General features: G+C 48.1%; 9 protein-coding genes across 9 annotated transcripts; 3 read left to right on the top strand and 6 right to left on the bottom strand.

The window, feature by feature from the left end:
- Positions 1 to 106: 106 nt before the first annotated feature.
- On the bottom strand, positions 107 to 1,404 carry F5Y00DRAFT_270619 (alcohol dehydrogenase; the record flags this gene model as incomplete). The annotated part of the gene is made up of 2 exons (XM_048012645.1): positions 107 to 1,033; positions 1,116 to 1,404. The coding sequence occupies 2 exons, from the start codon at positions 1,402 to 1,404 to the stop codon at positions 294 to 296; spliced, it is 1,029 nt and encodes a 342-aa protein (XP_047869396.1). The 3' UTR covers positions 107 to 293.
- A 761-nt stretch (positions 1,405 to 2,165) lies between these two features.
- F5Y00DRAFT_224731 (DUF605-domain-containing protein) lies at positions 2,166 to 4,220 on the bottom strand. Its single transcript, XM_048006058.1, has 4 exons — positions 3,828 to 4,220; positions 3,664 to 3,764; positions 3,467 to 3,594; positions 2,166 to 3,408 (listed from the first exon to the last, which is right to left on the bottom strand). The coding sequence occupies exons 1-4, from the start codon at positions 3,928 to 3,930 to the stop codon at positions 2,499 to 2,501; spliced, it is 1,242 nt and encodes a 413-aa protein (XP_047869395.1). The 5' UTR covers positions 3,931 to 4,220; the 3' UTR covers positions 2,166 to 2,498.
- A 301-nt stretch (positions 4,221 to 4,521) lies between these two features.
- Positions 4,522 to 6,405, top strand: F5Y00DRAFT_224730 (thioredoxin-domain-containing protein). Its single transcript, XM_048006057.1, has 2 exons — positions 4,522 to 4,893; positions 4,975 to 6,405. The coding sequence occupies exons 1-2, from the start codon at positions 4,732 to 4,734 to the stop codon at positions 6,295 to 6,297; spliced, it is 1,485 nt and encodes a 494-aa protein (XP_047869394.1). The 5' UTR covers positions 4,522 to 4,731; the 3' UTR covers positions 6,298 to 6,405.
- F5Y00DRAFT_224725 (ribosomal protein S5 domain 2-like protein) lies at positions 6,406 to 7,780 on the bottom strand. The gene is made up of 2 exons (XM_048006056.1): positions 7,128 to 7,780; positions 6,406 to 7,030 (listed from the first exon to the last, which is right to left on the bottom strand). Exons 1-2 carry the CDS (start codon positions 7,457 to 7,459, stop codon positions 6,517 to 6,519), a joined length of 846 nt encoding a protein of 281 aa, XP_047869393.1. The 5' UTR covers positions 7,460 to 7,780; the 3' UTR covers positions 6,406 to 6,516.
- A 461-nt stretch (positions 7,781 to 8,241) lies between these two features.
- Positions 8,242 to 9,186, bottom strand: F5Y00DRAFT_257484 (uncharacterized protein; the record flags this gene model as incomplete). The annotated part of the gene is made up of 1 exon (XM_048010566.1): positions 8,242 to 9,186. The coding sequence occupies one exon, from the start codon at positions 9,184 to 9,186 to the stop codon at positions 8,242 to 8,244; it is 945 nt and encodes a 314-aa protein (XP_047869392.1).
- Positions 9,187 to 10,038: 852 nt separating this feature from the next.
- F5Y00DRAFT_224723 (NIF-domain-containing protein) lies at positions 10,039 to 12,809 on the top strand. The gene is made up of 3 exons (XM_048006055.1): positions 10,039 to 10,213; positions 10,271 to 11,577; positions 11,640 to 12,809. Exons 2-3 carry the CDS (start codon positions 10,615 to 10,617, stop codon positions 12,267 to 12,269), a joined length of 1,593 nt encoding a protein of 530 aa, XP_047869391.1. The 5' UTR covers positions 10,039 to 10,213; positions 10,271 to 10,614; the 3' UTR covers positions 12,270 to 12,809.
- Positions 12,810 to 12,994: 185 nt separating this feature from the next.
- Positions 12,995 to 13,339, bottom strand: F5Y00DRAFT_257482 (uncharacterized protein; the record flags this gene model as incomplete). Its single annotated transcript, XM_048010565.1, has 2 exons — positions 12,995 to 13,088; positions 13,170 to 13,339. The coding sequence occupies 2 exons, from the start codon at positions 13,337 to 13,339 to the stop codon at positions 12,995 to 12,997; spliced, it is 264 nt and encodes an 87-aa protein (XP_047869390.1).
- Positions 13,340 to 15,642: 2,303 nt separating this feature from the next.
- On the bottom strand, positions 15,643 to 19,226 carry F5Y00DRAFT_224721 (fungal-specific transcription factor domain-containing protein). The gene is made up of 5 exons (XM_048006054.1): positions 18,937 to 19,226; positions 18,015 to 18,731; positions 17,175 to 17,955; positions 16,738 to 17,034; positions 15,643 to 16,678 (listed from the first exon to the last, which is right to left on the bottom strand). Exons 1-5 carry the CDS (start codon positions 19,120 to 19,122, stop codon positions 15,888 to 15,890), a joined length of 2,772 nt encoding a protein of 923 aa, XP_047869389.1. The 5' UTR covers positions 19,123 to 19,226; the 3' UTR covers positions 15,643 to 15,887.
- A 1,853-nt stretch (positions 19,227 to 21,079) lies between these two features.
- F5Y00DRAFT_224717 (CGI-121-domain-containing protein) lies at positions 21,080 to 22,249 on the top strand. Its single transcript, XM_048006053.1, has 3 exons — positions 21,080 to 21,471; positions 21,693 to 21,815; positions 21,900 to 22,249. The coding sequence occupies exons 1-3, from the start codon at positions 21,277 to 21,279 to the stop codon at positions 22,215 to 22,217; spliced, it is 636 nt and encodes a 211-aa protein (XP_047869388.1). The 5' UTR covers positions 21,080 to 21,276; the 3' UTR covers positions 22,218 to 22,249.
- Positions 22,250 to 22,335: the final 86 nt, after the last annotated feature.

Raw genomic sequence — 22,335 nt, 5'->3', positions numbered from 1 at the left:
TTGGCGCCACTGCTGAGAGGAAACATTTGGGGATAACTTCCTTGGCAGGGGAATTTTCTACAAGCTTATTGACAATTATTTTTAATTTTATTTTTTAATTTTTATAGTTGTTATATAGTTGTTATTATGAATGGAGTATCGTATCGTACCGTGCCTAACTTAAACCTTTACATCTCACTAGGTACCTAAGGTAGGTACCTAGTTAATAATTCCACAACCAATAGTTAACTTTTCTTTAAACACGATAATTTTCCCACCACGGTATTCAATACTCACAATACGCATCTCCCCTCTCACGGAATCAACACGCCCCTAAAGCGGGCCTTATTCGCCGCACACGACTCCATCGCCTTCGCCGCCTCCGCAAGCGGATACTTCTCAACCCAGCACTTCACACCATGATCGACGGAGAACCGGATCGCCTCCTCGGAATCCAGCGCGTGTCCGTTCGACCAACCGTGCACGGACAAGCTCTTCAGATTCATCAGCAGCGTGTTGAACGGCACGGGATCGTGCGGCGGGCCCAGCACCAGCAGCTTCCCGCCGGCCTGCAGCCCGCCGACTAGCGGGCTGATGGCAGCTGCGTTGGGCGCCGTGGACACGATCATCGCCGCGCCCCCTAGTGCTTGCAGCGCCGAAACCGGGTCCTCTTTGCTCGCGTCGATGTAGCTGTGCGCGCCGAGCTGCTCTGCGAACAGGCGCTTCGCGTCGCCGGAGCTGATGGCCACGACGTGGTACCCCATCTTGTTCGCGTACTGCACGGCCAAGTGCCCCAGGCCGCCGACGCCCTGGACCGCTACCATGTTGCCGTGCTCCACGTGCATCTTACGCATCGAGTTGAAGACGGTGACGCCGGCGCAGAGCAATGGTGCGGTTTCTGCTGGGTCTACGTCCGAGGGCACGCGCACGACGGCTTCTTCTCGAAGGAGCGTGTACTCGGCATATCCGCCGTCTCTGCTAACGCCGTTGATTTCCTGGTTATCGCACATTTGGAATTGGCCGCGAGCGCACTGGCGGCATGTCCAGTCGTGGCCTAGTTACTGGTTATTAGTCCTATTGAATTCCAGTAGTTATAATATGAGATATAATATGAGAAGGGGAAGAAAGAAACCGACCTCCATGCCATGGCCCACCCACTCGCTCTCCACCCTTAAACCTCGTCACGTTGCTGCCGATAGCAACAACATCGCCAACGAGCTCGTGCCCCGGTACGCGTGGATACACGTCGTCGCCGTACTCGCCGCGTTGCGCGCAGACGTCCGAGAAGCACACTCCGCAAGCGAGTATTTTGACGAGCACCTGGCCGGGACCCGGGAGCTTCAGCTCTCTGTCCTGGAATTCGATGGGCACGTTTTTCCCCGTCAGGACACCGGCCTTGAAGGTCTTTGGTAACGAGTCCGCCATTTTTCTTTTCTCCTTGGTTGATTTGCTGCTCTATGATAATAAAACGCCTTGCTGGATTGAGCAAGTACCTAGGTAGGTTAGGAGGTAGGTATTCGTTCCAACGGCGAGATAATATCTCCTATCTATCAAGAACGAATTAAGTTGGCGAGTAAACAGCTACGAAGACTCGAGGCTTAAGTTGAGGTAGTTATAAGACAATCACAACAAGACAAGACAAAGCAAGGCAAAGCTCGACCTTGGATATAACCTAATATAAGCGGACGACTGACCAGTAAATTTATATCCTACCTTACAACCAACTTTACACCCGGACCCGATTAACAGCTATGTACCATAGTAAGAGACACATGTCTCCGATAAAGCAAGTTACATACTTTCAACTTCCTTACTTACCTACCATGTAAGCTTATACCCGTAACCCACAGCCCGTTGATTGATCACCGAGCCAATAACAACAAAACACCTCCGGGCCCGTCCGTCACCACCATCGTCTCCACGCGGTGTGATCCGTGATACCGTGATGTCAGTGGTCGCCCCTCCCCCAAGCGACGTCGTACGGCAGCCCACACAGTCCACAGTCGCAACGTAGATCGGGTAAATTGCCCATCTCATTATTAGCATACCTACCTACCTATACATACCATGTCTGAGCAGCAAAAATCTGGGTCTCGGAGTGACGGAGTGGCGGAGTTGACGTCTCACCGGAACTGTTACGTGCTACGTATATTACATACGATAATTCATTTACCGCCTCAGCCTGCTTCTTTTTTTCTCTTTTTTTTCTTTTTTCGGATATAGGATTTAATCGATCAAGACAATGTGAACACGTATACGGTCTTTATTTCTATCTAGATACTTTCTCGCAAACACATTCCAACACCGCTACTACTATGCTCTTATTCAATTGCTTATTCTTAGACAATGATGCCGGTCTTATATAGGTCTCACGCACACACCCATGTACTAAGGTAGGTTACCTATCTAATAACGTTGGTATAAGCCGACATGACATGCAGTATGACAACAAGGTAATTTTATCAATTCTCCATTAATCTCCACTGGTATCAATCGCATTATAAACTTTTGTCCCATAGCTATCGCGCCCCTAAGATAGCCAGCGCTGCCTCCAGCTCTCTTACTGCCGTCGGCACATCCTCGAAATTCAGCGCTGAAATTGCCCACTTGGCGTGCTTCTGTGCTTGCACAATCGCCATGTCGTCAGTATTCAGCGCATTTGAGGACCCGCTGTTACCGCCGTACTGTTGCGCCGGGGCTACCGGCTGTGAAGGCTGTGAATAGTAACTTCGACTAGCTGGTTGTGCCTGGGGGGGAGCCTGCCTCTGTGGTGGTGTAGGCGCAGGACGATAGAAGTCTTGAGGCGTTGGGGCCGCGTTTGGTGGCGAAAAGGGAGCAGGAGGCAGTCCGGCTGGATCATGAGAACTAGGATTGGGTATTACGGGGGAAGCTCCTGCAGGACCGAAGGTGCTCGAGCCCGGAAGAGGCATGTTCGTCGTGGATGGCAGATTTAAGTCATTGTCTGGGGCACCGGGCGCGCTGGGAAAATAGGTTCCTGGGTCTGATGTAGGCGGACCGGGAGGCGCTATAGGAGACACTTGGTCGGGCCCTAATGCTGATGGAGCTGGAGGTGAAGTCGGCGCAGATACAGGCGCAGGGAAGGTTTGATAAGATCCAGTCGATGTTTGGTGTGGTCTACCATCTTCGTCGGGCGCATCCTCTACGCTCGCTGTTTTGGGATGTGCACCTCCAAACATCTGCACATCTGGGTCGTTCGGGTCCAGTGCCGGCGGCGCCTCTTCACGTTGAAGCTCTTCCTGTTTCGGGTTTGACTCGTTGGGATCCTTCCCCTCTTTGATCGCCTTCAGTATGCGGGCGGCATTCCACTTCGCGTACTTGACCTTCTCTTGAGTCTCCGGATCGGGTGTTGCCCAGATGTTAATTAGTTGGAAGAAGGTCGCTGCGGCCTCGAATGTACTCGCTGTCTGCCTATATTAATTGTTAATTTGTATCTATAGGAAACGCGTTGCTCTTAAGTATATCATACTGTGTGACTTTATTGGCTTTCAGCGGTCGCAGCGCTCTCTCGAAGGTCTCTTGCGCAAACTGCTCCACGTACGCTTGACCAGCCACATCGTCGTGGATCGCATCGTTTCCTGCCTGATCCTCCTTGATCTACACGAAGACAGAACCTGGTTAGCGCATCGTGTCTAGGAGCAAGTGATAAATATTCTGTTATCTTACATTTTCGAGTTTCTCCATAAGATTCGTAGTAAAAAGGTGGCATTCTTCGTCGGCCGAATGTAGGTTTTTACCAAGGATCTGATTCACAGCCCAGTAGAAGCCTTTCGGATCGCGACGTTAGCAAGCAGAACTCATATTGATACGACGGCGGTAATTAGACTTACACCAATAAGCTATAACAGGTTTCGCGGCTTCGAGTTGCGTAGCGCGCACGATGAAGGGCGTGATGCCCGCTTGTTTTAGCTTCTGGGGTATGTTGGCCGCCATCGTAGACGTATGGGGTCTCCCTTAAGAAGCACAGTTGAGGTCTGACAGATTAACAGGTGCTCAAGGCGTATTAAGTGAGCTAGAACCCAGGTAGTATATAGACCGTAGGTAGCTATCAACGGATCTTAATTTACGGCCGAATTAGGAGGAAACTTATTGGGAACAATTTTCGGTTTGTGCTATGTATAGCAAGTCCCTCGATATCCTCGGTGGTGGTGGTGGAATGAGAAGTAAAATTGGTGACAATGTGAAGGTTTAAAGTCAGGACAAAGTCGAATCTAGCCACTATGTAATGCGCAACTTGCATCAGGCACGACATTCCAAAACCCCGCTGAAGTCATATAGTTCCCCACTGTTGCGGGCAGCTTCGGTGCTAGGTATTCCTCCAAGATAAGCTGATAAGAAGAGAGCTCGCGCCACAGATATATGGATCATACATTCTCTAGCCACAATGTACCCCAGATTCTCCCATCCAGCCAATCACTTCCCCTTGTGAAAGCGGGACAGAGGGGCTTGCATATTAGCGTCTTGGTTCTTCAACGAATTGAATCGAATTTCCACGGTGGCCTTTTGCTCGATTTAGTAAGAAGAAGAAGACAGAAATTCATTTAAGCTTCACCTCTGTCCCTATCGTGTGACGCCAGTGACCGGATGATCTGTCAGGAAACATCTTACGGTTTGATATAGTGAACTCTTTCTTTTCATCTACATAGCCTACCCTGTGATTCTTACATTCTCAAGTCTTATATTATTCCCTGCTTTGTTCCATCGTAAGATCTTTTACACTACTAGGACAGGGCCATGCACGCCTTCAATATCAACCCCACTACAGCAATTGCTGCGGTGGCTCTGCTCTCCGCCCTGCCGACCGCCCAGGCTGGCTTATATCTCAAGAGCTCACCCGTAGTCCAGGTAGACGCCAAGAATTACGACAGGATAATCAACAGATCAAACCATACTTCTGTAAGTATAACTAGTTATATCGTTATACTATGGAATTGACCAATAAGTCCAGCATCAACTAATGGGTTGTATTCTACCTAGGTTGTCGAATTCTATGCGCCATGGTGCGGCCACTGCCAGAACCTCAAGCCCGCCTATGAAAAGGCAGCTAAAAACCTTGAGGGTCTCGCCCAGGTCGCCGCCGTAAATTGCGACGAAGATGAAAACAAGCAGCTGTGCGGCATGATGGGCGTCAAGGGGTTCCCAACGCTCAAGACCGTCCGCCCGGGCAAGAAGGGGAAGCCGATCGTTGAAGATTACAATGGTCCTCGAACCGCCAAAGGCATTGTGGATGCGGTTGTCGACAAGATCAACAACCACGTAAAGCGCGTAACCGACAAGGACCTCGATTCCTTTCTTTCCACCAAGAACGACACGGCTAAGGCAATTCTATTCACGGAGAAGGGCACTACGAGCGCTTTACTAAAGAGTATCGCTATTGACTTCCTCGACGTCATCACCGTTGCGCAAATTCGAGACAAGGAGACTAAGGCGAATGAATTATTTGCTATCAAGTCCTATCCTACTTTCGTATTACTACCTGGTGGCGACAAAGAGAGCATAGTATACGAGGGGGATTTGAAGAAGGATGATATGGTCAAGTTCTTGTCGCAAGCTGGCCAACCAAACCCGAACGCGACATCCGCCAAATCAAAAGGGGAGAAGAAGGCCGAGAAGAAAGACAAGAAGGCATCTCCCAAATCTTCCGAGTCCAGCTCCAAGACTACCTCGACCGAATCAGAAGAGTCTACTGATGCTCCTCCTGCCGAAAAGTCCGTCGAGGTCGAGGTCCCGGTCACGGTCGCGCCCCGTATCCCAGCTATCACCGAGGCGGACAGGTTAACTCAGGAGTGCTTGAACCGAAACGCTCATACCTGTGTCCTTGCCTTCGTGCCCTCTGCTCACGGAGAGCCCGCAGAAAAGGCATTGACTAGCCTAGCCGAAGTGGCATTCAAACATACCCTCGCCCAGCGCCACTTATTCCCCTTCTTCGAGGTTCACCACGACAACGAAGCCGCCGAGTCGGTATTCAAGAGCTTAGGACTGCCGGGCGAAGTTGAGATTGTTGCTATCAACGGCAAGAGAGGATGGTGGCGTCACTACGAGGGAGATTTCAGCTTTGAGAGTGTTGAGGGCTGGATTGACGCTATCCGTCTTGGTGAAGGCGCCAAGGAGAAGCTGCCGGAGGGCGTGATTGGCGAGGTCGCCGAGGAACCGACAGAGTCTGTTGAGGTAAAGATTGAGGAGGATGTTAAGGTCGAGGTCGAGACCGAATCTGACACGCCCACTAAGGGTGCCGAGCCGACTCCTGAGGCTACACCCGCAGCGGAATCGAAGGAGGTACCCAGGCACGAAGAACTGTAAGTAGGGGCTTTAGGTTAGTATAGCTAGTACCAATTTTTAGTTTCGATCGGGTATATGTAGTAATAAAATAAAAATGCCATATTAAATTTCCTGACAAAGGTCGACTTACCCGCGAGTAAATGAGCCTCCAACCTGAACACCTGTCATATCCTATACCGCCAATCCAGACTCCCTCGTAATTCTCTCCTCATTCTATTAACCGGCCTCCTTCAACGGAACCTAAACATCAATATCCATAGCCATACTGGCGCCCTTCTCTACCGCCCCTTCAGCTACCATCCTACGTCCCTTATCCCTCACAACCGAGTCCAGATACGCGCGTATATTCGCACAACCGTCCGCCGCCGCGACCATCATTCCCTCCAACCTACTAACCTGGACTCTGCTCTCGCAGACAAGTACGGAGACCTTGTCAGTAGCGCCCAGAGTGCCGACCGTCAAAAACGGCAATTCTTGTTCTTCCTGGTTGTTTAAGTCAATAAGCGGGTCCGCGCTCTCGTCAGCCGCCGAGTGCGAGGATGTGCTGCCCGCGCTGCAAGCGACTAAGTAATCTGTCATAGGCACGCCGGCATCGACGAGCGCGAGAGTCGCGGCGTTGATGAGGCAGGCCAGAAGGCTGCCGTCTTGCGACAGGATGTGTAGGGATAGTGATATAGTAGAGCGCGGGAATAAGTGCGTATGTAGGACCGCGGCGAGGGATTTGGCGAGGGTAGCTTGGAGTTCTTGGATGCGCCTGTTCGGACACGGCCCGTTAGCATTTGTTGTCTCCATTCCATGTCTGACTATCCAGACTAGACTAGACGCTCGTTCAAGGAAGTGAAGTGACATACTTATCGCTCCTTGCTCTCTTTTTCCTATCCACTGTACTAAACCCGCCGACAACAACACTAACCAATATATCCGCAGCATTGGTCGCCGAAGCGGAAGTCGACGAGCCGGAACTAGCGGCGGAGGCAGAGGAGGCGCCTTGGTTGCGTCGCTTACCGTCTTCGCTGGGGCCGGTAACCACGCACATGATTTTCGTGTTGCCCATTTCGAGGTACGAGGATCCGTCAGCCGCGGCTTGCGTCCGGATCTGGCCGCGTAATTGGCGCAGCTCATTCCATCGGCGGCCGTCGATGCGCAGGAGCGCGAGGTTATAGGTTGATGTGTCGAGGGGCATTTTTCTTTTCTTTTCTTTTTTCTTTTTTTCCGTTTAAACCTTCTCTATCTTCCCTCTTCCTTTGCTACTTCCAAGGGGCCTTCAAGTGAATTCGTCGATGAAGTTACTATTCGGTAGATGCCTAACTCGTTAATCGAAAGTTCAAGTTGACTGATTCGACTTTATTTGTCTTGGGTTTAAAATTATTTGTTTGTTGTCAGTTGTAAAGTTGTAAAGCACCTGAGCTCGATTTGCCCTGTCTAACCGTTAGAAATTTTTGGTGGGGTTCTGTGCTACCTTCCCCAGACGAAGGCCCAACTTTGCAGCTACCTCCAACTTACCCAAAAAAGGATAGTTACTACCTAAATATAAAGGCATGGTACCTATTGTACCTTAGATGAAATCGTATGGGTATCCAGTACCTGTCTCATTTATACTACTCCATACTCAATACACATACATATAGAAATAAAAGGTCTAACAATATTTCGAAAAGACTTCAATTTTGTACATAACTACTTGGGGATAAAATGACATAATCCATAACATACAAGTACAATGGATAATACATAACTAGGTAGTTTTCATTGAAACGCTATTGATTCCGTCCGATGTCGCTACATTGCCCATAAGAGAGGTGAATTCCATACGCAAGATAGGCTGCCATAGCCATCGCTACAGTAAAGAATAGTAAGGAACAAACAATTAGCCCTTCGCCACTGACTTTGTAACTATCCTTACCATTTGCCTATTCGAATTTGAGCGAGTTATAGTACTTTCGACGCAGAATCCACGTAATTGGCCTACAGTGCGACCATAATATCTGTATTGCCGTGATCCTTAAGAAGGGGGGCGTTGAGGTCCAACGCGGGAGGTGGTTCTACCTCATCCGCATCAGTCCATCCTCTCTCTTTACCCCAGAGAATCTTCAATCCCCGAGATTTTACCACGTCAATTAGCCCGCGCATGAGCACGCCTGACTTCTTCACGTTGAGCCAGGCTTCGAACTCGATCCGTTCGACCCACGGCATCTCGTCGAGAACATTAGTTAGCAGTGACTTCGAGAATCGCTCATAGAAGTTGTCCGGCTGGCGGAATCCCTTAAAGAAATCGTTTCCCGGGTCGCATTCGACGTAGACCGTGATCTTGGTGATATTTACACAGTCTGATAATCCCAATGCAGGGTTTACTACCCAACCGCGAGGAGGGCTACTCCAGCCTGGACCCAAGCGCAACTCGAGAGAGGTCAAGCTGGCTCGTTGACACGGCTTCATACGGGCCAGAAGCGGCTTTTTGGTTTTGAAATAACGTCCGGGATGCGTCGGAAAGATGCGAACGGGGTGCGTACTGTAGAAAAAATAAGAGGCTTCCCGATATATGGTACTACAGGATCGCAGAATAGCTAATTTTTGGTGGATCTTCTTGTAGTTGTCCGGATCAAGGTCAAGTACTCCGCCGGTGTTAGCGAAATGGTAACCGTAGACCTTCAAGCGCAGTTCGGATGGTAGATCGAGGAATCGAAAGGGCTGCGGTTTCTCTCGTTTCGGTTTACGTAGGTTTAACGCTGATGTACCTAACGTGAGGGCGCCGATCGGTAATTTGGATACCTCGTCGCTAACATCGTATTCGGCTTCGGAAGCGTAGGTCGAAGAACTGAGATGAGTAGGAAGGGCGGAAGAGATAGGTGTCGGACCCGAGGCATGTCCTACAGCCCGCGAGCCCTTCGCTTTGCTAGGTTTATGGCGCATTCTGTATATAATTATGTATATATCGAGTTACTTCTGGACTGCAGATAGTATACAATGTGGCGACTCAAGCAACGCGACGAAACTGTTGTCACGCGATAGTCGATATAGGTTTTTAAGAGGCAATTCGAGGTGAGGAGGAAGGCTCCGAGCTAGGATCGAATTTGCAAAGATTCGCCCCCTACTTAGTTTAGGGCAATTGGTGATTAAATCGAAGTACAAGGTGGCATCCCGAGGGTGGTGCCATCGCGATATACTTCAACGATTGCGACCACCCTCTAGAACGCAGCACTCGTGGCTGCCATGTTGAATAAATAAGGAAATTGGTCGTATGTAGCGTAATTCATAAGAGGGTTGAGTAGTTATGACAAATAGGCTAAGAATACGCAGCCAGATAAATAGGAGATATCAATTGCCTTAGAGCGACGAGAGGGGGGAAATACCGGCAGAAGAAAAACGGAGGGAAGAATGAATAGTGAGTACCTAAGGTAGTGGAAGAAGGTATTGGTGGTACCAGTGGTGGTAATTGGAAAAAGAGGAAAGAGGTTGAGTCGATTCGATCTAATATTGGCCGGAGCAAAGTGAATGTTCAAGGAAGTCTTACTACGAATGGTCAGATCGGATTCGCTGATGGCATTACTATGTAGGTCGATAATTGGCTAAAGTGGGGTCGAGTCAAGTGATTCGGGGAAGACGGATCAAGGGTGGCGGGGTCCCAATTTTCCCAAGTGGACCGGCATACCTATACCCAAATTAGGCTTAGAAGTACCTAGGTAGTTGATGAAAGTCTTTTTAAAGTCTTTTTAAGAAGGCCGCGACAGAAAGTCAAGGTATATGTCTTATCCCCGTTCCTATGTCAACTATATAAATAATCTCATTGAAAGTTCTGTAGACTATGTATTTGTATAAGAATGTTACAATCTGAAAAAGCCAACATCAAAACCTCCAATGACGTGATGTGGGGCATATACAAAACGGAGAAAATAGACGCCGATGCACGGAGTATCCGAGAATTGAGATACCTATCCCGGTACAGATTCCATCCCATTGACGCTAGGGTGGTACAAAACTTACCTAACCTACGTAGTGCGGGCAGAACTTCGGTAACTAACAGAAAAATTTGGAGTTCGGCTTCGAAGGTTTTATCTTTTTATCTTTTTATCGTGCTGCGGTAATCGAGCAGGGTCAAGCTCTAGGGTGTGCTTTAAATTTTCCCACCAGCTGTTATTCAATCTTCTCCGTCCCTTCTTTTCAACGGCAACGGAGGAGTCTCTGGTCTATAGCCCGTCCCGCGTCCCGGTGTGCAAAGTTTGGGATCCGTAATACGCATCGACGACGACGACGATAATTACCTAAAGTCATAAGTTGCTTGACCTGCGCAATACGCAATACGCAATACGCAATACGCAATAAGATCGGCAACCCGACGTCATGTTGTCTAGAGCCCTCGCGCACTCTGCGCGATTACCAGCGCTCTCAAGATCAGCCATAGCAGCTCCAATATTTTCCAGAGTTTCTAGCAGAGCAATTCCAATCAGCCGGACAACTCCGATATGGGTGCGAGGTATGGCTGAGGACCGATCTCAAAAAGAGCCACCACCAAGTACGAATTCAAACCCTCAGTCCACTCCCAACCAACCTTCGCCGGGCGCTGCTCAGTCGCAACCTGCGCAACCTTCTGAAGGCGCCGAGCCCGACCCCCCTACTCCTAAACCCGACCTAAACTCCCTTCCCGATCTCACGCAAGGTATTCCGTCAACTCTCGAGTATGAGACGAGCGGCGCTACCGACAAGTCGGCGCTTACAGCCATCGAGGAGACGCCTGAAACCCACGCTGGCGGCCGTGGTCGTGGAGAGTTACCTGCGTCTGCGTACGTAAGCTCAACAGAGAAGCGAAGGGTCAAGGTAGCTAATCGCATGTACGCCGCGTCTCTCGCACTGGGCATTGTTCTCTTGGGTTATCTGGGTCGAGACTGGGACGAGGAGGAAGCTAAAATGCATACCGATATCCCCAACGGCTGGTCGCTTGGGCTATGGTGGAAGAGAATGATGGCTCGATTTGGTGACGTTACAAGTTATTATAGCGAACCCGCCTTCGAGAAGCTATTACCCGACCCCGATCCCATGTTCGAACGACCTTACACGCTCTGCATTAGCCTTGAGGATATGTTGGTACATAGCGAGTGGACGCGAGAACATGGCTGGAGAATTGCAAAGCGCCCTGGCGTGGATTACTTCCTACACTATCTCAGCCAGTACTACGAGCTGGTGCTGTTTACGAGCGTTCCTTTCGCTATTGGAGAACCTATAGTTCGAAAACTAGATCCTTTCCGATTCATCATATGGCCCTTATTTAGAGAAGCCACCAAATATAAAGACGGAGAGATTGTTAAGGTTAGTTCTATTCACTTTCCACAACCGTGTTCGTTTGGTGTCACTAAAACGTAGTCCCTAAGGATTTATCCTACTTAAACCGCGACCTCTCTAAAGTCATTATAATCGATACGCACCCTGAGCACGTTCGGGACCAACCCGATAATGCGATTATACTTCCACCGTGGAAAGGAGATCCGAAGGACAGGGAACTTGTGGGATTAGTTCCGTTCCTAGAGTATATTCACACTATGCAATATAAGGATGTACGCGAGGTTCTTAAGTCCTTCAAGGGCAAGCATATCCCAACCGAGTTTGCGCGCCGAGAGGCGATAGCGCGTGCTGAGTTCCAGAAGCGGTACGACACCGAGAAGAGGAAGCGGAAGAGTGGGATAGGCGCTCTGGGAAATATGCTCGGGCTAAAACCGAGTAACATGAGCCTCATGGTCCCTCCAGAAGGCGAAATTAGCCCGAGCGAAGCCTTTGCGCAAGGCAAGATGCTACAGGATATCGCGCGGGAGAGGGGTCGACGCAACTACGAAATGATGGAAGAACAGATCCGCGAGAACGGCGAGAAGTGGCTCAAGGAGGAACAAATGGCAAATGAGAAGCTCCAAGCCGAAGCTATGAGCAGCATGAAGTCGTCTTTTACAAATTGGTTCCTACCCGCGAAAGAGTCGGCAAATTCTACGGAACCTAAGAAAGAGGCGTAGAAGAGTTAGGAATGAATGTAATCTACGAAAAAAAAAATGTATGATATGGAGAACGCTCATTGGGGGGCGTCGAATTGGTTGCATCAAGGTCGTATAAGAGGACTATGAGAACAGCTACTGCTACCACCATTACCACCATATTACCCCGGAACGAAACTCTACTCTAAAGCGGCGGCATCACATTTGCATGGGACGGATTGTATCAAGATATGGGAAAGTCTACTACAGCTACGAGTAAAGAACAAGGTGCTCATGTCATATCCGGGGGTGTCCCCGGAGGAAAAGGGGGACGCCTCGGAGAAGGAGAGAAAGACGAGGGATACACGCCGAGATAAAGCCTAATCTCTGTATTATTGTAGTATAAGTGAGCGACACGAGGCTTGCCTGCCCGGCCTCAGATTGCGGTGTATAGAATCCATCCAGCAGCTTCGAAAGAATCTTCCAAGAGGACATGTCGTCATCATGTGATGTTGTGATAATAAATATTTTGTGTCGTGTCGTTTGTTTGTTTGTGTTGCGGTCACCCCTTATTACCGAAATAACAAATAAGATGTAAATTTGATCTCAGACTTCCAGAAAGTGTACGTAGCAAAGTGAAATAAATATCCCATCGCCGCCCATCATTATAGCTAGCTGTCATCCTTTTAGCCTTCCTTTCAAGCAGTATCTCCCTATTGTTGTTGCTCGGCACGAAGATAGACAATAATAGGGGGTGGGTGGCTATTTTAAGCCTTCGACGATGACGTTGGGCCCTCGTCGCCCCAAGCGTTGTGATCACGACACCATTCACAACTCGAGTTGGTCTCGCATTGGAAATCGCTACGATAGTAAATTAGTATGCTATATATATATATGACTAAAGTAAGAAAACGAAATAGGGGAGTAAAAGGTTAGTCGTACTCGTCCTTGCACTTGCAGTACTCCTCGATCGAGGCGCAGTCCGGCGTATTACCGGCAGCCGCAAACTCAACCGGAGTCGGCGGGGTCCGGGCTGTGTTAGACGGGACGGCCACGGCGACCACACCACCGCAGATGGCGAGCGCGAGGGCGAAGAAGCTTGAAGAGTGCATTTTTCGTTGTTGGGTGGGTATATGGGAATAACACAGAATAAGATGTAATGTGGGTTTGGTTGCTTTGACGAGCAAAGTTCTCAATGGCTTGGCTTACATATGAAGATCTATAGTTATATTTATATAAAAAACTAAGACTACCTATCTGTAATGTCAAATATAGCTTCATAATTATTAAGATCCAAGCCGACTTCGTATGAATCTTAGCCGAGAGTAGCACACATTTCCCCCCTCTTAGTCATAAGCGATCTTCGTTTACGGCAAGTAAACGAAACGGGCTGGTTTGGTAGACGGGGGCTCCTTGTACTCGCCGACTCTGACTCAAGCCCTGACAGGCTAGGTACGTGAAACGGAAGCAATGGTAGAATAGTTACAGCAGAGATAGCGGCGGGATGAATATGGGACTAACAAACATATTCCGTGGTCTTCTACCGCAGGACTTTTTCACCGCTATTTATTATACATAGTACGGGATTACGGCAGATGTTGTAATCTCTCACAAGGTATCGTGTAGGTATTGTACATTTCCCCTTCTTTCTTTCGGGTATTCTTCCTCCCTCCCTCTCAAGCCGCTCGCTAAGCAAGCAATGGTTTCGAAGAATCCTAGGGAAGCCTGCTTGCTACACGGCAAGCAAGTACAAACAGAAATCGTGAGTTATCCAGCTATCCAGCCATAGTACGATACAACCCATGTGGACGAGCTCTCCTCGTGCTCATCATAATTATTGTGAAGCCATTCTCGCGCCGCACAAGGGAAGCGAACCATGGATGAGGATCTTTGTGGGAGCAGGCAAACCAAAAAAATTACTTTGAAACAGGAGTATCGTACGCCGATGGAGACCTACATCGGTATAAAGCCGTTATTGTGACTGACTACACGAGTACAAAACGTTTTGTGCAACTAATTTGGTTTGTCGGTATGTTAGCTATTTAGAAAAAGTAGACTAATTTCAGGATTTATTGGGAGTTAAAGTAACCGCAGGATACAAATAACTTTAAACTAATAGTTAAGTGTCCTTTGACTTATGTAGGGCATAATATTGATTTCAAAGCAAGTCATAGTGACGTTGGTAAAAAATGAATATTTTACACCTCTTCTACGAATCTTGTGAGGGTTTCCTTAGGGTAATGGAAAACGTGTTTTACACTTTTAAATAAAACGATGCTCAATATTAGGTACTCTATGTAGTTAGAATAGGAGAAACAGGGGATAACTAACTACCTCTTTAAGTACTGAAATATAAGATTCCCCTGGTCTTCTGTTTTTGAAATAAAATAAATATTCCTCCTATACTAGATTCACCCAACGCGGCCTGAATCGAGCCAAGAGATCAACAATTTCAGCGACATACATACCTCTTTTCATAAATCTTCGGATAATGAGCCTAGCTACCTAGCTATCCATAATCCCCGAAACCATGTCGGCACAGCACTTGTAAGTAAAGCCTCTAGAGCAGCGGAAGCAGGAAAGAGCACACAAAAGCCTTAACCCCCTTCCTTCATCCCGTACCTCATCCATCCATCCGTATCACCAAAACTCCGGCCTAGAACAATCCAAAGGTTGACTACCTACATAGAGACGAATTAGAAAGCCAATGTGCTACCTACCAATCCTGCGGTAGCACAACGACGACTCAGATCAAGACCACCCACCCATCCAACCCCATCCCTCGATCTTCGCGATTCACTTCTAAGCGCCCAACCCCCACATCTCCAATCTCTCCTCTCACCTGGGAGCGACGCCATGCCATGACACCAAACAAAGGGCAGATGACTAAGTGGCTGCCATACACGGCCTGCCTGCGTACCTATGCATGCGCGCACAAAGTACGCCCATCAGATCTACCGAATGCACGTACGTAGGTATCCGTGTCGCCAAGCAGGGCGGCGTTCCACGTCGATCGGATCATGTAGCCTTCCGCCACCGCCGGCTTGACGCCTGTAAGGAACAGCATACACATACACACCGTGTACGATCTAGATTACCTCCTTGGGTGGGTAGGTACCTCTTACCGAGATTAGATTCTAGACGGAAAGAAAAAAAACGGATACGAGCAAGAAACATCAACATACATCCTCAAGTCATTAACATAATTATAATGGCTCTTCTCTCAGACACATCGCCATCTTACGCGGCCAGGCAAACAATTTGCCTCGTAGCGATAGGTGGTATCTTCAATTCCGATTAAATACTAGGTGTCCCGGTCCCCATTTCGCCACGCGCCCGCCATCTCCAGATCGAGGAGCCCCTCCTCTGAGTTTTATGTACAAAGATCTAGATATACACCGGCCCCTTTACCCCCCTCCCCTCCCAAGCTGTCGTATGGTACATGACCGTCGTCAGAAGTTATCTCACATGACTAACGCCGCTTTAACCCCCCCTCGAATAAACATTCAAAATGCCAACTAAGGTTCTGTTGTTGGTAATAGCAAATGCGCGCTCGTGAGAGATAGCGAAACTTCATCTAGACGCCCGCGTCACCCGTAAATATAAACACTCTGGATCGCTTGCAAAATTGGGTGACAAATTCGGTATAAAATGTTATTTTCAAGTACCGCTGACCCCATCTGAAAAGAGAAGTAATGGCCACTGCATAGTGGCTGTAGTAGTCGCAGGGGTCCCGTTGATAGGTACTGCCATACCTAGCCCGTTGGCTCCGGTGCCGTCGACATGTGCACCGGGTCTCGGATCGGAGTTACCTAGGGACATCAGGGCGGTGGCGCTATATCTCTCCTGGTTGTCTACGATGGCGGCCGTCCAGTCCTGCCAGGTATTTCCTCCCGAAGGCTGCTGCCGCCACATTATATGTGCTGGTTGCGTCATCTGCGTTGTTTGCGTAGCAAACGTTGCAAGTGGATTGTGGTCCGTTGCTTGGACTTGTGCTTGCGCTTGTGCCTGCGCCTGTGCTTGGGCGTGCGCGTGAGCATGAGCCTGCGCTTGAACGACGGCCACCTGCCCAGCTGCTTGCGCGTATAGGAAAGAATGGTTCGGGTCGTAGGCGATAGAATTGGTTGGATGTGTAGTAGAGTCGGCGTACGAAAGCGAAGGGTATGTCCCCGACTCGGAACCTGGTTCTGTGTAGTAATTGTTGCGCTGTGTTGGGATGACGTGGCTTGCCGAGCCATTTACCGACTCTGTATCATTATGGCTGGGGTTAGAATCCGGTGCCGTAGGTAGACTAACATAAGCTGGCGAGTGTGGGGACTGTTTAATAATGTCTTGTGATAAAGGTGATTGCTCAGCAGGCTCGCTGGCCTTTTGAATCTGAGCGTGCTCTATCCAGGTGATGGTGCGGTCTATGATGGAGGATACCGCATCATGGAGACCCATACCACAGTCTATAATAGTAGGCACGCTATTAGTAACTTATGAAAACGAAGCCGAATTATAAACTTACCCATCATACTGCCAGTCTCGGCGAGGAGAGTTAACCATAGCTTCATATCCTCACGAAGGGCTTGGACCTCAGCCACGTTAGTCTCATGTCGCCTCTCCCAGTGCGCAACTAAGGTCGAAAATATCGCTGTGACGTATATAGCAAGACAATACCACGTGGTGTCTAGAGACTTTAATCTATACAGTTTATAGAGGATTCCAAGCAAAGCTTTTGCAGTATCTTCACATATCTTTGTGTTTTCGGCTATTATTTTTGAATTATTTGCTGTACAGGCGGCCGGATGCCGTAATGTGATTCCTAGAACACTCTGATTAGTAGCTGCTATATAGAGAATGCCCCAAGGGAGTGAGCTTCAAGGGATAATTTATATGACTGAATAGAAAACTGCGGAATATAAATCATAGGCGGTTTGTTGTTAAGCGTTTAGGGGCGCTTACTGAATTCGAGGGCCATATATTCGGCGTAAAGAGCAAACATAGATTGGTCATGCTCAGATTGCCCCATGCTACGGTACTTTAGGCCGGGAGGGAGATTTTCTCTCCACGCTTCGAGCTGTTCTTCGAGCGCCTCAACTACGGGAAGATATCGGTTTGGATCCTTTCTTGCGCAATATATGTTCGCAAACATCTCAAGAAACAACGCAGATATTCTGAAGGCGGAGACACCAATCTCATAGCGGCACGTGGCTGTTCTTGTGGTATCAACTCCATCCTCGGTCAGGAGCTCATCTGGTATCGTCTCTGGAAATTCAGTATCGATATCTTCTAACCGAATAGGCATAGGACGTCCCATTCGGCCGTTTAGTGTTACAGCTGTCGAAACAATAGCCCACCATATCCGCTTTCGAAGCTCATTTTCAAGGTTAGTTTCCTCGCCGGGGCTCTTCCAGGCGCGGTGCAAGTTAAGTTCGATAGCCATAGCTAGAGTATAGTTGCTTAACATGTTACTAGTTGTAGACTTAGGGAACCGCATTGTGTGTACACAGAGCATAGCTAAGGCTTGAACGTCGTAGAGGGTCTTGGATGTGGAGAGGTCGAAAAATTTGCTTAAAGCAAAGTGATAATGTTTATTAGATAGGTCGTTTAGGCGAGCCCTCTGGTCGGGCTGTTCCCGGTTCCGTATTCCGTATTGGAGGTATATCGAGGCAAATACTAGATGAATCATGGTAGTTTCGGCTACAGTGGGTTTGAAATTAGGGTCGTCATAAAGACGCGATAGCTGAGGCGATTATTTAACTTGAGTCTAAATCAAATTTAGGTATAGCAATGTGTACTTACGAGTGTCATAAAGGTGGGCTTATGTAGGATTGGGTGGAAGGGGTAAATCATAAGGAAATACCATTCGGCATACGTGAAAGCGTCATCTCTAGGAGGATAGTCGACGTGCAGTGCCGGGTTGATATTCGTAACAGACTGCAACATAGCCTGGGCAGATTTGTTGTAAACTGGAGTGTGAGCTGGAGCATCAGGAGAGGGCTCATCCATGTCCGGCGCATCGAACGATCCGATATCTATGGTGCTTCCAAGAATTGATAAAGTCGTGCCTTTGATGGAACTCAGAGGAGCCTGATCCGCACCGACGCCTATGTGAGTGTCTGTCGGCCTCGGCTCGACGGCGGAACGCAAAGTGCTTGCGTAGGGTATACTAGAGAAACGACTTCGATCCTTCGTCCAGACAGACGATCCGGGTTGGTTCCACTGAGTCTTTCCTATGGGATCTGATATCTGACCGCTTAGATTATCAATGCCCTCATCAGCAGAGCTATTGGCTGAAGAGAATGAACGCGAGTGTTTAATTTCAACGCCATTTTGATAAAGCAGCTTTTCCAATTCTCGAATATGATTTAACATGTCTGTCTTCTCACGTTCCAACTGTTGCATATATCCTCTTCGCTCCGTCCGGCCCGTGACTCGGTCTGTCACGTAACATTCGAGGTTCTGGTTGATGCAATGCGAGCAGCCCTCGGGAAGGGCATCGCAGCGGATCTTGCGAACCTAACGTGATCTATGTTAGATCTCGGCTGATTGGTATTGGTATTGGACAAAAGAGTAAAGAAGCACGGCATGGCTAAACTCGACGAACGGTGAACGGTGTCGTTGGAGGGGGGATTCGGTACAACAGTTGTCTCTCGTTCTCTCGTTCCTCCTTTATTTCTTTCTCTAACGTAACCGGATGTTGATGTTCAGATTAGAAACATACCTTACACCGGTCGCAAGCTTGTCCGGTTCTTGTGTAGGATTGAAGCTTGCTCTTTACGACGCTCGAGAAATCGCTGGGAGCGGTACGGTCGCGGTCTAGGCGAGGCAACTTGCATTTGGCGGCGCCATCGGGAGGGTCGAGGTCGGTAACGTCACCAGGCCGTTTCGGCGGACGGCCTGGAGGCATGGCGACACGAAGCTTTGTAGGCCCGCGATTAAAAAAACAAAAAAAAAAAAAAAACCTACAGACCTACAGACCTACAAGACCTGCGGTTCGTTGGCGCACAATGGTTGGAGCTTGTTTCGCGACAAATCGAAAATGGAGTTTCCCGAAACTCTAAGACCGGATCGACTTGGGGAGGGCCTTACCTAATAAGAGCTTAGCAGGCAGGCAGGTTAGGTAGCAGGAGAGGGCAGTAACAGCCAGGAGGCAGTCCAAATTCAGTGCAAGCACTCAAGTCTCAAGGTACGCAATGCAGGCGTGCATGTATTGCATGTACAATACATATGTACCTATATTAGCGTACATTATGTACATCTTACCCAGATAAGGGTGCATATTGTACATGTGTACATATAGTAGACGTACATATACAGTAATGTTCTCCGTACACGGACTTTGAATTGGAACATTGAAGTCTGTTAATCTGAGTCTCAACTCTAAAAAGAGCTTAATCCGAATTAGCTCTATGTGCACAGCCTCCCCTTATCAAGTTTATTTTCAAGTTTATTATTTATCGAAGTATAGATAGATGGAATACGAAATGTTCATTATAGAAAATGTCAACGAGGAAACGGAATGTGCCGCTGTTCTCGGCCTTGATTCCAAAAACCGTCGCTCATTATTCAGATCGAACGGGTCTCAACCAACGATACGGAGATGACGGGACCACGGGGAATTTTGATTTTAATTGTTAGTGATAGCAACGCAGGGTGGCAGTCAGGGTGCCATTAGGGCGTCTGCTTGTTTCATTCGTCATTCGTTATCCGCCGTGAAAAACCTCCACCTAAGAACGACATGTCTGTTTCTGCATACCTCGTGCCAGCCAGGACGCAAGGAGCCGACCAAGTCGGGGTTTTGTCTAAAACCAGGAACCCGATCGATGTTTGGAGAGTACGTGCGAGTGCGAATCCGAGCCTCATCAGCAGACATACAAAGCTTCAAGCCTCTCGATCGAACCATCCTGCAAGTCAAGAAATGTATTCTATCGGTAATCGGATTGGAATTCCAACGACAGCCGATTATGACGGACCTGTGGCTTACCAGGGAGATGAACCTCATACGATACGGATTGCTTAGAAAACAAAGTCAGGTCATAAGATTAACAACATAATTAGGTATAGTTGTCATATGCTATATTAACTTTGGAGTTATAAAATTGCAGTTAAAAAAAGAGGAAACTTTGTTATATAAAGTTCCAGTTATACAAAACAGCTACCTATGCTAGCGTCCTTCAGGAGCCTCTCGACCTTTGCTTAAGCCCTAGCAATGGGGCCCTTGGCTCGAAACCTACATAGGCGCAGATTAAACCGCGTTACTAATAATACGTAAGTACACTACGTAGCCCCGGTCACAATGGGGTTTCTGTGTTTCTAGAAGGATGGGTAACGCAGATGAACGGAGCCGCCACAATTACACTATAGAAAAGGTGAAGCGAACGAAGCAAGCAAGGCTTTATAGTAGATATATATTCCTACTATTTCGGCACCGACGCTCACCAGCATAGCCAAATTATGAGATCCTAAATGAAAACAAAACTGATAGCAATATTTAAGTTTATTTTAGGTTCTTATTTTATTGCGTAAATACGGCGAAGAATGTTGGGGGCGGTGGTGGCTTGAAACATAAGTGATGAAACGAAGTGAACCAGATGGTCGGGTCAGCACATCATCAGATAGGTATCCGACACGGTTTCTTCATTCTATTTAAGTATTAGTATGTAGGTCATGGGACTGACTTAGTCTCGTCATATTTTAGGTAAGGAGGAAGATTAAGTGACGATCTGCCCGACTTTTAAGAGGGTTATGTTTGAAAAAAGGGGTATAAGTTACCAGGTATAAGATATCGATAACAGGTACCGAAATATATACATATAACGGTAAGCAAACCAGCTGCTGTCAAGTGTTTGTCATGCCCCTCCATAGGTATGTACCCCTCTCCGCTAGTGAACCTTGGTGAAACCCCACTATCAATTATCATCTCAAGCACCTACACTACTGCAGCATCATCACCATTAACCCCGGCGACTTGTTACAGGGTAGATCAAACATTTCATAATTTATAACTTTCTCGGTACTAGAAAGAACGGAATTTTCCAACGGCGCAACCAAACCAATCACAATGGCCTCTCCAAGCGATAGTCAAGCGGTAATGGTATCGTCAAGCATCATAGAAACCATCAAGCTCGAACACGTGCCTTCAACATATACAGTTCTCATCGGCCTCTTCAAGGACGTTGCAAACGCCGAGTTTCTACAGCAGCAACTACTTAGCCGGAATGCCGAGTATGAGTATGCCTTCATCGACGCTAGTTCTGTATGTTTCCCTTTAAATATGCCTAACTATCTTACTTCACTTCACTTCATTCCCTTGGCAAACATGTAAATACTCTAGTTAATAGTTTAAGATATGAAAACATTTTACGCACTTAAGTTGTAATGCATTTTACTCACCCTGTTGTTCACTTACTCGGCTAGAGAAAATTAAGATAAAAATGAAGGAAAGATATACATACTAATTCTCCTAACCACCGATAGATAATATCGCGCGTCCAAGTCTTAGCCGCCGTATACAAGGCGATAACGATACATATGAGCGGTACCATGAAAACGCCCAACGTCCATTCCGAGATCGTGTGCTCCCTCAGCCCAAACAATAATGTACGTAAACAATACGTCTCACCCCTTTCTCGTTTTACTCGTCCATCAACTCATCAGCTTACTCCCATATCTAACACCATCCAGATCTCAGAAGCCTACCGCCGCTTCGGAATCACGCCGAGCAGCAAAGACGTAATCATCGTCAAAGTACTAACATCACCCTCACCCTCTAGCCTAGCGCCCGAAGCAGCAGTACGGCAGCATCTTCTCGACAACGTTCGAGGCACACCCGCCCCATTCGCGGACGAGGTCCTGCAATCGGGCCTTACGGACCGCGCCAAGGTACGCAAGTACTACAAGCTGAACGGCGTGGGCTGGCTAGACGGCATCAAGGACGAGCCCGTCCGACGTAGGGAGACCGAGCTGCTGGTGCTTGGGAGTATGGCACTAAGAAGTCTCTAGTTATAAATCTTACGGGGAGTTAACAACGGCGTAGTTTAGGTAACCATGTATAACATTAATAGTGGCTACTAATTAATAGTTTTCGGCGTTACAGCCGAAAGTTTTCCCTTGACAACTT

This window comes from Daldinia vernicosa, assembly GCF_022497035.1.
Source record: "Daldinia vernicosa strain CBS 139.73 unplaced genomic scaffold F5Y00scaffold_3, whole genome shotgun sequence".
Taxonomy (NCBI): domain Eukaryota; kingdom Fungi; phylum Ascomycota; class Sordariomycetes; order Xylariales; family Hypoxylaceae; genus Daldinia; species Daldinia vernicosa.
This window is presented reverse-complemented; position numbering and strand designations above follow the sequence as displayed.